Source organism: Python bivittatus, unplaced genomic scaffold (assembly GCF_059951505.1).
Source record: "Python bivittatus isolate LINGU-HERP-01145 unplaced genomic scaffold, Pbiv_v1 ctg000200_np1212, whole genome shotgun sequence".
Taxonomy (NCBI): Eukaryota; Metazoa; Chordata; class Lepidosauria; order Squamata; family Pythonidae; genus Python; species Python bivittatus.
This window is the reverse complement of record NW_028277040.1, coordinates 22,091,661-22,105,036: the sequence shown is the minus strand read 5'-3', so window position 1 is coordinate 22,105,036 and position 13,376 is coordinate 22,091,661. Positions and strand designations below refer to the sequence as shown.

General features: G+C 39.7%; 1 protein-coding gene and 1 long non-coding RNA gene across 4 annotated transcripts in view; one reads left to right on the top strand and one right to left on the bottom strand.

Annotated features, from left to right (window-relative positions):
* LOC103050670 (neurabin-1-like) overlaps positions 1–6,573 on the bottom strand; it is a 58,257-nt gene extending 51,684 nt beyond the window's left edge. For 2 of the 3 annotated variants that reach the window (XM_088135804.1, XM_088135805.1), the window contains exons 1-2: positions 6,075–6,570; positions 3,138–5,038 (exon numbers count right to left, since the gene is read on the bottom strand). In XM_088135804.1, coding sequence (XP_087991930.1) covers positions 3,138–4,751 — 1,614 coding nt within the window. In that variant the 5' untranslated portion in view covers positions 4,752–5,038; positions 6,075–6,570. Of the gene's footprint in view, positions 1–3,137; positions 5,039–6,074 lie in introns of all 3 variants that reach the window. The other variant, XR_015795220.1, reaches the window with a different exon arrangement.
* LOC148216554 (uncharacterized) overlaps positions 6,493–13,376 on the top strand; it is a 58,583-nt gene continuing 51,699 nt past the window's right edge. Inside the window, exons 1-2 of the long non-coding RNA XR_015795222.1 lie at positions 6,493–6,534; positions 11,632–11,758. This is a non-coding gene — a long non-coding RNA (uncharacterized LOC148216554). The remainder of the gene's footprint in view (positions 6,535–11,631; positions 11,759–13,376) is intronic.

The following is a 13,376-nucleotide window of genomic DNA, read 5'->3' as shown; positions in this document are numbered from 1 at the left end:
GCAGAAAAGCTGCTGTTAGAACTTTTAACTATGGCAATTATCTATTTGGAGACATGAACCACTTCAGTTCAGTATCTACTCTACCCATTTTTAAGAGCCAATTAGTATAAAAAATCTATTAAGGAGGGTGCCCAAAGATTGATTTGATTGATGAGATGCTGTAAGGATGGGGACAGGGTTTAACCCTGTTACTGCAGCAGTTAACACCATATCTATGCTATATGAATTAAAATAGATTTGGTCTACTTTTTCATTTCTGGTTTTATAAAATAGCTATTGGCCAGATATTTTATTCCACAATGAAGGGAAATTTGACACTATGACTTTAAGCCTGTTTCTTCAAAACCAAATCTCACTAATTTGAGAGGGACTTGCTCCCTAGTAAATATATGTAGGAAAGCAGCCTCACACATTTAGCTTAGATTCAGGAGTTATTGAATATTAGTAGAACATATTTTCATAAATATTTCTATAAACTTTAGGGTGCATTATGTCCATTAAAACGAATTCCATACATTTTTTGTTTTTTTAAGCAGCAAAGGTATCACACATAATTAACTATTTAGATTAATAAAATACAACTAAGTTTCACATAATCATCCAACTAATATGCACAAGTTATTTTTCTGGGTTTAAAATATACAAGTCTTGCTCACTCAGAATCTATAGCCAAAGACACACTCAGTTACTGGGAGGAACTTCATTGCTCTTGGCAAAAATACCAAAGGGAACTTTAGTTAAAATGCTATTTACTACAACACTTTAACATTACTATGTTTTTACACAACATACATCAAGCTAGAATTGATCTGGCTACATAGTAAACGATACTACTTCATTCCTTTAACACACTAGCAGTATTCACATATTTTACTACATCTGGCTTCCACAATGTGATGCTCTCTGGATATGTTGGCATTCAGCTTCTGTAATTCCTAGCCAACCTGCTCTTTGCCCATAATAGTTGAAAATGAAAAAAAAGTGCAATGTAACTGTGGGCGAAGCGTTGGAAAAGTATGGCATAAAAGAACAGGATGAGTCACATGTCTTGAGTTCACATACTTTTCTCTTTATTTTTTTTAAACCATAGTTGATGTTCATCACAGTTAATCAGTTCAAATGACATGAAAGATCACTAACAACCCCTGAATTAGCACCATGGAAGACTGGTGGGAAGTTAGTGACGTGGACCCCTTTTTCTTTTTGCACCTACAAGAACTGCCTGGGCAGAATTACTTAGCCAGCTGAGGTGATTTGTGTATTCTTCCAAACAAGCTTGTAAAAGAAGTTACTTAGCAGAGTTTTGCATACTGCATCACTGTTATTGTTAATCACTCTGGCTTGCCACTTATCTATTCCTTACAACCATTAAGATAAAGAGGACAACACCAGCTCCTTAATCTAATACCTGCCAAGGGGAGGGGGAATAAGCTTAATGTTCCCATAAACAAAGAAGTTTAAGGTTCTTTGGTTTCTAAGGTACTTATCTGATGATGATTACTAGAGAATCTGTCTTCCCTAAAAAATTCACTGTAGCAATTCCACTGTCTAAATTTATGATCAAGTCCCTGATAAGAGGTGCTACTAAGCCATCTCCAGGTACTACTGTTTATGCTCCCTATTTCAAGTATAAAAAAGTAGCAAAAGAACCCAAACAATTCAAACCTTACCATAAACTCAAAGTCCTGGGAGGATGCTGTACAATTACTGGCTCCTGGGGGTCTGTCTGCTGCCATTCTTGGGGCTGCTAACATGCTGAAGGGACATGGATTGGTATATCTTTTTCTGTTAAATCTCTTAATATTTATTCAATAAATTCTTCTTTGGCATTTCACCCTATTTGAGCCTATTGTCTTCAAATCCTGAAGAATCTATTGGCCCCTGACTGGCAACCAGAATGCCAACACAACACCTTCACTCATTTAATGTAACATAGAAAAATGTTCTATACCTCTCAAAAGTTTACACTATACCCACATAAGTTGTATCCTAAATTGCTACTATCATTGCTACTACAGGTGGTCCTCACTTAACAATCACTCGTTCAGTGAACATTTGAACTTACAACAGTGCTGAATGAGTAGTTATGACCGGTCCTTGTCGTTACATCGGTTGCAGCGTCCCCATGGTCACATAATCACAATCTGGGCACTCAGTGCCTAGCTCACAATTATGTCACAGTTTCCTGTGGTCACGTGATTGCCATTTGCAACCTTCTTTGCTGGCCTCCTACAAGCAAAGTCAATGGGGAAACCTGAAGGAGGTCACAAATGGTAACCACGTGACGTCCTCACTTAACGATCCATGGTGATTCACTTAACAGCGGCAACCAGGAGTGCTGGAATTTCCATTGCTAAGTGGCATGGTCACGTGATGTCACACTTTACAATTGTGTCACTTAGTGATAGAAATTCCACTCCTAATTACTATTGTTAAGTAAGGACTACCTGTATTATTTTACCTAACAGCTAAAGTTCACATGTGGATTTTAAATTATTAAAACTAATCAAACAAAGCTAAACAATAAAAATACAATAAATAAATCACACCAGAAATATATATAAAAGGCACTATTTCAGCATAGAGTGGGAATGTAAAATCTATGTACAAAAAGTATAGAAATGTCTAAGAGAAATATGTTTGCTGGCACTGAAAAGATCGTAACTGGGGATGCCAAATATGTCTCTCTGGAAAAGACATTTCTTAAACAGGACCTTAACAACTCAGAAGGCCTTCTTCCATACAGCTACCTACCACTGGGAGCTCCAAAGATAATTAAAAAGGCATTTCCTGACACACTCCACTTTCAGCACCAAGACTAGGCCTACGAGCCAGTGCAGCTGGACAAGACTGACAGCCAGTACAGGAGATGAAGCACTGACATCATATGCTTAGCCAGTCCCAGTCAGTAACCTCATAATTCTATTTCAGATTAACTGAACTATTGATCATTATTTTAAAAAATGTAAAGGTACTTTAGAACTCAAGTACTTTAGAAATCCTTATGTGGAAGTGGTACTGAGAGACCAATTTCAAAGCATCCATATGGATTATACTAATAGGCTTCATTGTAACTACTATCTTTAAATAATTAGCAACAATAATTATATTTTATACCCCTGTTCACGAAGCTTTACCTTGATTGGGGCTGTAGAAAACTTCACTTTTCTAGCTGGATCAGGATCTTCTTCCTCAGAAAGTCCAGAAAGTTCCTCATAATCACTATTATAGTTGTATTCTTCCTCTTGCAAGGTTTCTTCTCCTTCAGGGCCCCGAGTATGTAGCTCTGTTTCTCTGTCATCATCAAAAGCTGCATTCTCTATCCCAAAAGCACCAGAAGAAAATCCACTAAACTTCTTTCTCTGTTCTACTTCTTGTTCTTCCTCTTCACTATCCCCTACTGGTTTTACATGCTCTTGTTCCAGAACTTTGTCCAGAAATACTAACTCTCTTGCTTTCTGATTAGCCTCACCATCCTCATTAAATTCTTCCATTTCCTCAAATGTACCATCATTTCGTTCCCCTTTCCAACTTGGAAATCTGAGTGATTTTTCCTTCTGAAATACATTAACTTCCCCAGTGACTTCATTGTTATCCCCTAAAGTTTTGTTCTGCACCATAATCAGTTCAGCTCTAGCTACTTCTACTTGGGAAATTTTTATGGGGGCTCTATCCACTTTAGAGGATATGTTGGTTGTACACTGTTGATCCCTTTCAAAAGTTTCATCTGTTTGAAATGTTACTTCAGTTGCATCACTTAGCTCACTCCTTTTGATAGCACTGCTGCTCGTCAAAAGGGAAGACTCTACAATAGGCTGATTTTGCTGCAAATATACTTCTTTCTTAACTACTGGTGATTCCCAGCTGCAGAACACTGTTTGAACAGGGTTTGGGATATCGTCAGCTATCAAAGTATCTTGGAACTCCTCGTTGTCAATGTCAGCCAGGAAACTCTCCAGTCTTCGAGAAATAGGTCCTGCATTCAGTGAAGAGGATTTACAACTGCCAGTAGATTGCTGCAGCTTCTGATCACTATTTCCTTGATTATCTGTTTTATCTACAGCAACCTGAGAAGTTACATCAATATTGAAATTAAATTGATCTGTCACACTACTGCAGTCAGAAGAAGCAGAACCATGTCGTCTCCTATCTTCAATCCTTTCACTTTTAATGGGAGTACATCTGTCCAATGAGCTTGGCTTTTTAATGTTCCTTTCAAATAGTTTTCTAGTCTCAGAAAACTTTTCTGCTAGTGTAGCTTTGTCTAAATTTCCCTCTTCTTTGCTGCAGATAATCTTATCAGTGAATGAACCTGCAGGTAAAGGATCCTGGGAACTACAAAAGGAACCACTATTGAGGAGGTTATTTTTTTGAACACAGAGGTAAGATGGGCTACTAGGAGAAGGAAGTGCAGGATCGGCTGAAATTGTTTTATTAATAATTTGGGGCTCAGAGGGTGGACTGTTCTCACAACATGGTGAATTGGAAGAACCACCCATCTGCATGAACATGTTTTTGATCTTATGCACTCTGTTGCCATATGTGACAGCTCTGCCACGAACATGTGGGTCATTACTCCCTCCATTGGAAGAGCTGGTCAACTTGTGTTGAGGACTAGACTTGTTGGAAGCATTATCAGTGTTCACTGAATCAAAACTGCACTTAATTGCATGAAAATCAGTTTTATAGGTATTTCTGTGTGGAGAAGCACTTCTTAAAGTTCTCTCTCCTTTGCCTTCAGTCTTCATCATTGTAAAATGGAGAGAACCTTCAGTTCTTTACGAATGAGTGTCTGAAGAGGTGAAAACCAACAGCAGCTGCCTGTGCTGCTCCCACAATGTGATAGTCTTCTTACAGACCGGAGAGAGAATGAGACTGGAAGACGCCTCTCACTAGTTTATTCTGCCATAAGGGCAATGAAATGTGTTGTGGGAAGGAGGAGGAGAGGCAGATACAAAAACAACAAGCACTTCAGGAATGTATCTAGAAAAATGAGATGCTAGCACCATAGCAGATCCATTCTTATCCTGAAAGACATCTGCAAAAAAACAACACTTAATGAGCCAGAGAGATCACCCATTTAAACTAAGTATTTCATCCTTTCGTTAAACGGAATTCCATAACCTAAGGAATGGAGAAATTCATTTCAAATGCATTCTATCAGCCAAGGGGTGAAGGAAAAATAACGAAAAACAATCTGAAACTCAAGAGTTCACATGAGGCAAATTTTAGAGACTTTGCCCCACACAGTGAAAGATACTTTCATTGCCAAGATTTGGCTTTGTAACATATGAAATAGTAAATAAGGAAAAGCAGATAATGGCTTTCAACACATGCCAAAAATAGGTTGTTCTTCTTTCCCTCTCCAGTGAACAACTATGGCCAGTTCTTCCTCTTTGGGGATTAAGGATTCTAAGACTGAGGTGTGACTTTCACACAGGGTCGAGCAACATTTTTCACTGGAAAAGAAATTGTTTGAACCTCGAAGTTTCTTTCTAGTCTGGAAATAAATCTGAAGATTTGGCGTCTCTGTCTCCCCCCCCCCCCGCCCCGCCAAAACTCTTCTTCACTCTCCAAAAGGCTAACTACAACTCGCCATTTCCTTATAGGCCCATCATTTCTGGATCTCGTTCCCTTAGAGAGGCCGGCAGAAAATAGGAAATAAAAGGGGAGACATGGACTTCACAACTACCCTCTCGTTCCCGTAGCAATTATTCCGCCAACCCCCCTCCGTCCTGCTCTCCCTTACCCAGAATTGGGGTTTTTCCTTCCTGGCAGAAATGCAAATCATTTCGGGTTGCCCTGGGGTTTCCTCGCGGATAAAGAGCGAGCCCCTCATTCTAGCAGCACCGCTACCGTCGCCGGACTGGAAAGGTGGAGGAGAGGAGCAGCATGAAGCAGTTCCAGCAGCTCACAATGGAGCCGCTGCCAGCTCTCCGATTCTGATTCTCCTCCCTCTTTCTGTCCCGGTAGCGAAGCGCCCGAGGCGAGCTTTGCGGCCCTGGCCCTCCCTCCCAACTTTTCGAACTAACTTCCCCCTTTCTCCTCCCCCCCGCACCCCCCCCCGTGCTTACCTGAGATAACAGCGGATCCTACGCGGCGGCGGCTCTTCCTCTTTTCCCAGTTAATTGCAGCTTCCTGCTCTGGCTTTCCTCACGAGCAAAGACACACAACGGATCGGCCAACTCGCGCCTCCCCCCTCGACAGCTGTCCCCGGGCTGCCGCTGTTTTTCACCGGTTGTGATTTTCCTTCACTCCACCTCCTCGCCAACTCTTCCACCGCTCCGACTCTCGGTCTCGCGCGCCCGCTCGCCCACCCGCGCGGCCGCTTTAGAGTTCGGCTCTTCAATCTCTCTCTCTCTCTTCTTCTTCTTCTTCTTCCCCCTTTCCCTCCCCTTCCTTCAGGCCGCGCGGGCGGGCGAGCACGCGCTTCACTTCCCCGCACAAAGAGCCCTGTCCGACCTAGCGCGAGCCCGACTTCTTTCTCTGGCCCCCGAGGGAGGCGAACGCAGCGAAGCGGGGGCGGGATCAGAGGTGAGAGACCTGAGGGGGAAGGCGAAGAGCGAGCGAGTCTAAGTTCTAAGGAAACGCCTGCATCTGTTGGGATGTACCATCCCGGGATAAGGGGGTTGGGCGATACCAACCGTGGAAAGGTCTGGAAAGCCTGGTTGCCTCTATTGTTCTGAGTTGCCGCCCCCCCCCCCGCCGCCCGCTGACATTCTCGTTCCCTGGCTAATATAACGAGACGGGGGCATTAAAAAATAGAAGATTCTCTATTTCCATTTCCTAGGCCGCTCAGAACAAATCGGGAAGATAGGGAAGGGGCTGGCTTTCAACGGCACAAGTGGTTGGCATTTTTTGGCCAGCTACCTTTCATTCATTTTTTGCACAACAGTGTTTATTTGTTTGTTCAGCACATGTAATTTAAAGGTTATGAGGGAATGGAAATGTTAACCTTAGCAATACATAATGCTACGTATTTTTTGGACATTTACTTCTTATTTATTATTATTTCTCAGGATAACTTCTTCCACAATATAAACGATTTCAGATTTTTTTGAAAAAGTAAAATGTATGATGTAAAATATTTTACCTGCCTTTTCTCCCTTCCCCCCACCAGGCCCAAGTTTTTTAAAACAAAGTTAAAGTTTCATCATTACCATATTTTTATGTCAATGACAAGTTGAATTTCTAGCTGCAATCACATGCGTACTGATTTGAGAGTAAATTATTGAAAATTGATGTGTCTAGTTTTCAAATAAATCTACATGTCACATCTACATTATAAATACTGAGGAAGAGAAATTAGAGAAAATGTGTTGGATAAGGCTGTGTACACCTCAAGAAATGCCATAATTCAATATATCTATGTTCTCTGACCATCTTCTCTGACCAATGGATGGCAGACAACTGTCTGTATCTGATGAACTACAAGGAGGGTAAATTTTCCCTCCTGTCAAATATGTCTACAAGCAATGATAAGATCTGATACACTTCCTATCATACCCAGCTAGCATTGGCTGTACTGACTGAGAATTATAGGAGTTGTTGGAAAACACATCTAGGGTGAGCCACGTTGTAAAAGGCTAGTGTAGGACATACCATTGTCACTTGTGTAACTAGTAATACCATGGAAATTTGAGCTATGATTACATGAAGCTAGCTGTCCCTCAGCTTCACTTTACTGCAACCAAAGGTTGGGGAACACATTTCAACATTCCAGTCCGGGAAAGATCTTGAAGAGGGTGAAGCCAGGGATCTGCCATCCTAAATTTCTCACATTCCCTTGCTTTTCGATTTATTGCCAGCACCATCAAATCTAGAAGATGCTAGTTGGAAAGCAGTAACTGCCAATAATGCGCTAGGGAAGCTAATGATCTATCACCAATGTTCATACCAAAGCAAACACCTATGAAAAACTAAAATATTTGGCCCCCAAGACAGGAGCTAACATTCAAACTCTTGATTTGAATACTGTACTCTGATTTCCTCTATTGAGGCTATAATCATTATAGATAACTACAAGATGGTGTTCAATGCATAATCATGCATAAAATTGCAATCTAAATCTTACTGATAGGTACTAGGAAAAGAACATGGTAACAAAGGTTTTCTTGAGTCATAAACACTCTTGAGATGAGGGAACTGATGGCATACAAGAAGAAACAATATTGCTCTATTCCTGAGCAGGCAGCTGGAAGGTCTGCTAAAAAGCTGAAAATGGACAAACTTCTGGTCTCAAGGAAAGAAACTGCATTTCACTCCCCCTATCCTAAATCTTATTTTATAGCCTTTAAAGCAGTTTGCTATACAGGCAGCCCCCAGGTTAAGAACACCCGCTTTATGGACGACCCATAGTTAAGAACAGAGCCTATTGTAGCAAAATTTGAATTAAATACATAATGATTTGAGTTAAATACACAATGGTTCGAGTGAATTACACAATACTACTTATATAGTATTATACAATAATACTGTTCTGGCTTAGATACAATTCAGCTTAAGGACAGATCTTGGGAACAGAACTCATTCTTAAACTGGGGACTACCTGTAATCAGCACTGGTAGAAACTTAACTGACTTGTATTTAAGGGAATTCTCATTTTATAGTAAAAAAAAAAAAAAGGTTTTTTCTTCATAATAAACCTTTATATGCCTTGTTCTGAATTTTTTTTAAAAAAAGTATGTTGTGTCAATTTCAATTTTCTATACCATTGTTTTGCCACAATTTTGATATTTCTTAAGAGTTCAAATTGCCAAAAAAAGGAAGCAAAGCAAAACAAACAAAAAGTGAAAACTTGGCATGATATGCTGTCAATATGCTATTCAATCATTAACTGAAGAATATCTGTCTTGCCCACTGAAATCAATTCAGTGAAATCACTTGAATCAATTATAAGAGCTGCCTCCTACTACAATTACTCTTTCACTGAACCAGTTAATATTTAAGAGGCATTTCATCCAGATAAATGGAATAAATAAGTCATAGAGGAGAAAACAATAGGAAAAACAATGTACTGCATTGTTAAATGCCAAGAGGTGAGCTTCTTGTATATCATGCCTCCTACTTTCCCCATTAGCACTCTGAATGCTTACTGTTATAAAGTTATTCGCTTTATCTAATATGGGATATTTTATCCATGCTTATTCTGAAGAAAACCCTATTTTATGCAGTTGAAGCTTTCTTCCTAATAAGAAAGTTTAGAGTTACAGCCTTAATTTTTATGAGTTATAAAGATTGTTTTAGCCAGATATATAATTAACCTCATTAGTGTTGTAATAATTATACTTAATGTAACAGCTGTTAATGTTTTTAATTTTACCCTTTGTAGAATTTTCACAAAATAAAGATTAAAAGTTACAATTAGATCTTGGTATGTTTTTGTATCATTTTTGAAAGCATCCCATTTTCTATGTAAAGATATACTTGAACTGTAGGACACTTACTACAGCACAGTGTAGATACAAAACTAGAGATGGTGGTGCTCAAGGATATTCAGAGAGATTGTCCAAATCTCAGCCTAGCCACTGTATTAGATCAGCTGTCTCCTTGAGAGGATACTGGAAGTATTTCTCTAAAATACTTCTTTCCTACACTTTCAAAGTTTAAAGCAGCTAACAAACAAAAACTAAAGGATACTGTACCCCAAAATCTTTTTTTAAATTTATATAACATATAACATATACTACTTCCAGCATCTCAGTGCTTTACAATAAAAATAGCAGTAAAATACATAACAGTGTATATTTTAAAGAGATAAATTTTCCAGTTCCCAAACCCAGAAAATCACCATCCCAAGGACATTATCTTATTGGGATTCAGTTTTAGTTAACTGGCCATCATCCAATCCTTCACTGCATCCAGCCACCAGTTCAGGACATGCATAGCCTCTCCGCATTCAGATGCTATGAAAAAGCTAAATCTCATCTGCATATTGGTGACAACCAGCTCCCAGACTCCTAATGACCACTCACTCAGTTTCATATTGAAGTAAATAACATTGGGGACAAAATAGTGCCATGTGGGGGCATACAATATGATTGTCAGGGAACAGTGATACAAACACTCAATTCTACAGAATGAGCATCCTTGCAAATAGGGGCAGAACCACCGTACCAAGTTCTCTGAGTTCCCAACCCCCAACTCACATAGTTGGACTAGGAAAACACCATGATCAATGGAACTGAAAGCTATTGAGCCCCTGAGAGATCAAGCATGATCAAGAAGAGTCTCTGTCACTTTCCCACAGAAGGCCATCTGTCAGAGCAACCATGGCTGGTTCTGTTGCAAACCCAGACTGAAAAGTATCAAGATAATATGTGCCCTTTGAAAACCTCTGCAGCTATATAGGCACCATATCTCAAGTATCTTGTCCCAGAAGGAGGTATTTGTGACTGGGAGTTATTTAGCAAGATCCTGTGGGTCCAGGAATAATTTCTTCAGAGTGGGTGGATGTAGAAGACATAGGGAATGGCCTTGAAGGACAGAAGGAAGAGCCACTACCAAGGCAATGGTCAGATAAGAGGGGCTTGAGCCCAGGCCAAGAAAATAACTTAAGAAAATGTTTCAGACAAACCCCTCCCTAGTTCATACAAAAATAAAGTGAGTGAAGGGGAAGCACATTCAGACTTGCAAGATCTATTACTATAGCTGTTACAGTAAAAGTACAGTAGTCTTAATCTATATGGCATTGGTTTCTTATTCTGGCCTGCCTCGTTGGGCTGACAGTGAACTATGCCTCCTTTAAGGCCAGTAGCATCACTCCATTATGCAAAGATGCATTCACTATTGCCTAGATCTATCCATTAAAAGAAGACTTGAATGACCAGGTTGGGACAGATTATCTTGGAGAAAATCTTTTTATGTGATGGCTAAAAGTCAACACTGACTTGATGGCACATAATCATAATCAATTAAAAATTCTATATAATAAACTAGTATGAGCAATTAAACGTGAATGTGAAAAAAGACTATAACTAAAAACTAATAGCTATATCCCTTCTGAAACAGATCTTATATCTGCATAAGGTCATAATGAAGGAATTCCATCATATTTTAGAAAGCAATTCAAAATATTTGGGTAATAACTAGTTTGAGCAATTAAACATGAATGTGAAAAATCAAATAAAAGCTCGCATCAGTGGAAGTGGCTTGTGGGGTAACTGATTTTACCCTCCCTCCGGTCATCTTGAATGTTTTTAGTATTTAGCATTTATGTATAGGGTTTGTTTTACAGTCTGACTTTTAATTGATTAATTAATTTTAATTATGTGGTATTACTTTTAATTGTTTATGGGCTTTTGGTTTTAATTGTGAGCCACCCAGAGTCACCTGTTGGGGGAGATGGACGGCATAGAAATTTAATAAATAACATAACATAACAAGCCTTGTTTTTGGCAGCAGAAGCCTTCTGTCCTTAAATCAAAATACTATGTACTTGATATACAGTGATATTTGGCTGGTATTTTGATCTATTTCATGAGAAAAGAAAATTGAGTCTTATTCTGAGTTCTGTTTAAACAGCATATAGTTCAACATTTCACTCTTTTATTTGTATCTTTAATTTATGGGATTTATCAGGTGACAGTTCCTAAGAATATCTCTTTATCTATTTTGTGTCCTTTCTCTTAGGAACAAAATACAATTTCTATAAAGCAATTGACTCCTGAAACAAGTGCTGGAAAGGGGATAAAAATACAACGGAAGAATGGAACCCTATTCGCCTGAAGAAAAGGCCAGTTCAGATGGTGTGAAGAAAGTGAGACCCAATTTTCTGTTTCTGTTAAGAATGTGTTGGCCCAAAAAACTTTCCTTCTGTGAAAGCAGAGGAGGAAAAAAAAAGGCCTTCATTACTTAATTTCCCCATTTTTCTCTCTCTGGCTTAAGCCTGTTTAAGAAAAAAAAATTGGCAGAGCCTCCTGTCTCTCATGCAGCTGCTTGTCTTCTGCCTCACCGTGTGTCTTCAGCATCTCCTTCCCTTCCCTTTCCTGCTTGCTTTCCTTGACCTTCCAATTACATTTCTTTCCCACATACCAGCATTTTCTCTTTCCCCACAGAAATGCCTGCAGCCAAAGTCCAAGCTCAAAGCATATTGTTTCAAAATCCATGCATTTTCAGAATATTTGAAACAGCCCATTCAAGATGTGCCTTCCAAGTTCAAAGTGGGTTGCTTTGGATTCAGGGTGGTTCAAAGTGAAACATTTTGCATATCTAACCAATTTCTACATGCAGGTAGCATGAACAAGATGCTGAACATGGTCTGGGTAGGGGACAAAACCCTCATTCTGCAACCATAAAAATACCCCCACCCTAAATGAGGTGTAAAGAAAATAATTGTCAGCATGGGGGTGAGGGATTTATGAGGCAGTGATTGGGCTGGGCAATCCAAGAAGCAACCTGGCACTCAGCCCCAGCCAAAGAGAAATGAGAAACGGAACATGAGTTAATTTCACTATTGGTTCCTTTGCTTGGACATAAGGGAACAAGGGCAAAATGTCAAAATGTTGAATCAGCAAGATGGTGAGCGTTTGTCTGGTCATGTGCAAAAAAATAAAAATCTGAGTAAGTGGGACCCGTGAAAATTTCAAGCCACTTTTCCCCTTTAAGGACTTGTGAACAGGATGCTACACGAGCTGCAGCTGGAGATAGAGTGAGGTGAGAGTTCCTGCCAGTGGGAAAACAGACCACCCGTACAGTGCAGGGCTTTATCACTGCAAATAGAAAGATAATGTTTTTGCAATTTCAGATTCACTGCAACGGAGTGAGAAATTAATAAGCTCAGCTGCCAAACCCAGATGAGAACACAGGAAAGCACAGCTCTTGAACTGGCTTAGGAGAGGTATAAAGTCCCCCATACAAGCAGCTTGGATTTCCTAGTAATTCCAGCTGGAGTTGCAAGCAAATTTCCCCATCTTGCTCCTCACTTACAACAAAGTTTGTTGTATTATCTGTCATGAAATAGGGCTGTGCAAAGGGTTGGAAAAATAATTCTCAAAGCCAGTTAGTGCAAACAAAATAGCCTTCCTGGCAGCGTTAAAGCAACCGTGTCTTTTGGAGGGCTCACAGAGGTGCTCCGGTGGCTGTTCCCAGTTATTACAATGTCCTTGCACAAACAAGATTTCTGCTGGAACTGCTAGCAAAGTCCTGTGCGTGAACATGCATGTGGATAGCCTTTGATGTCGTTGTCTGAGCCTTTCAGATACCGTAGTTGGTTTATTGAGAAAGGGTGCTTCTCCTGTGTTAATACGTTTGGGGAAGCACCTCTTTTTGATGTCTTGCATGGTCTTATTTTGAAAGTTTGAGTTGGAAGACTCTATAAATCTAGGAGAGCTTTAATGCTGCTGTTAAATTATTTATGTCCCTAGAAGGATACGGTA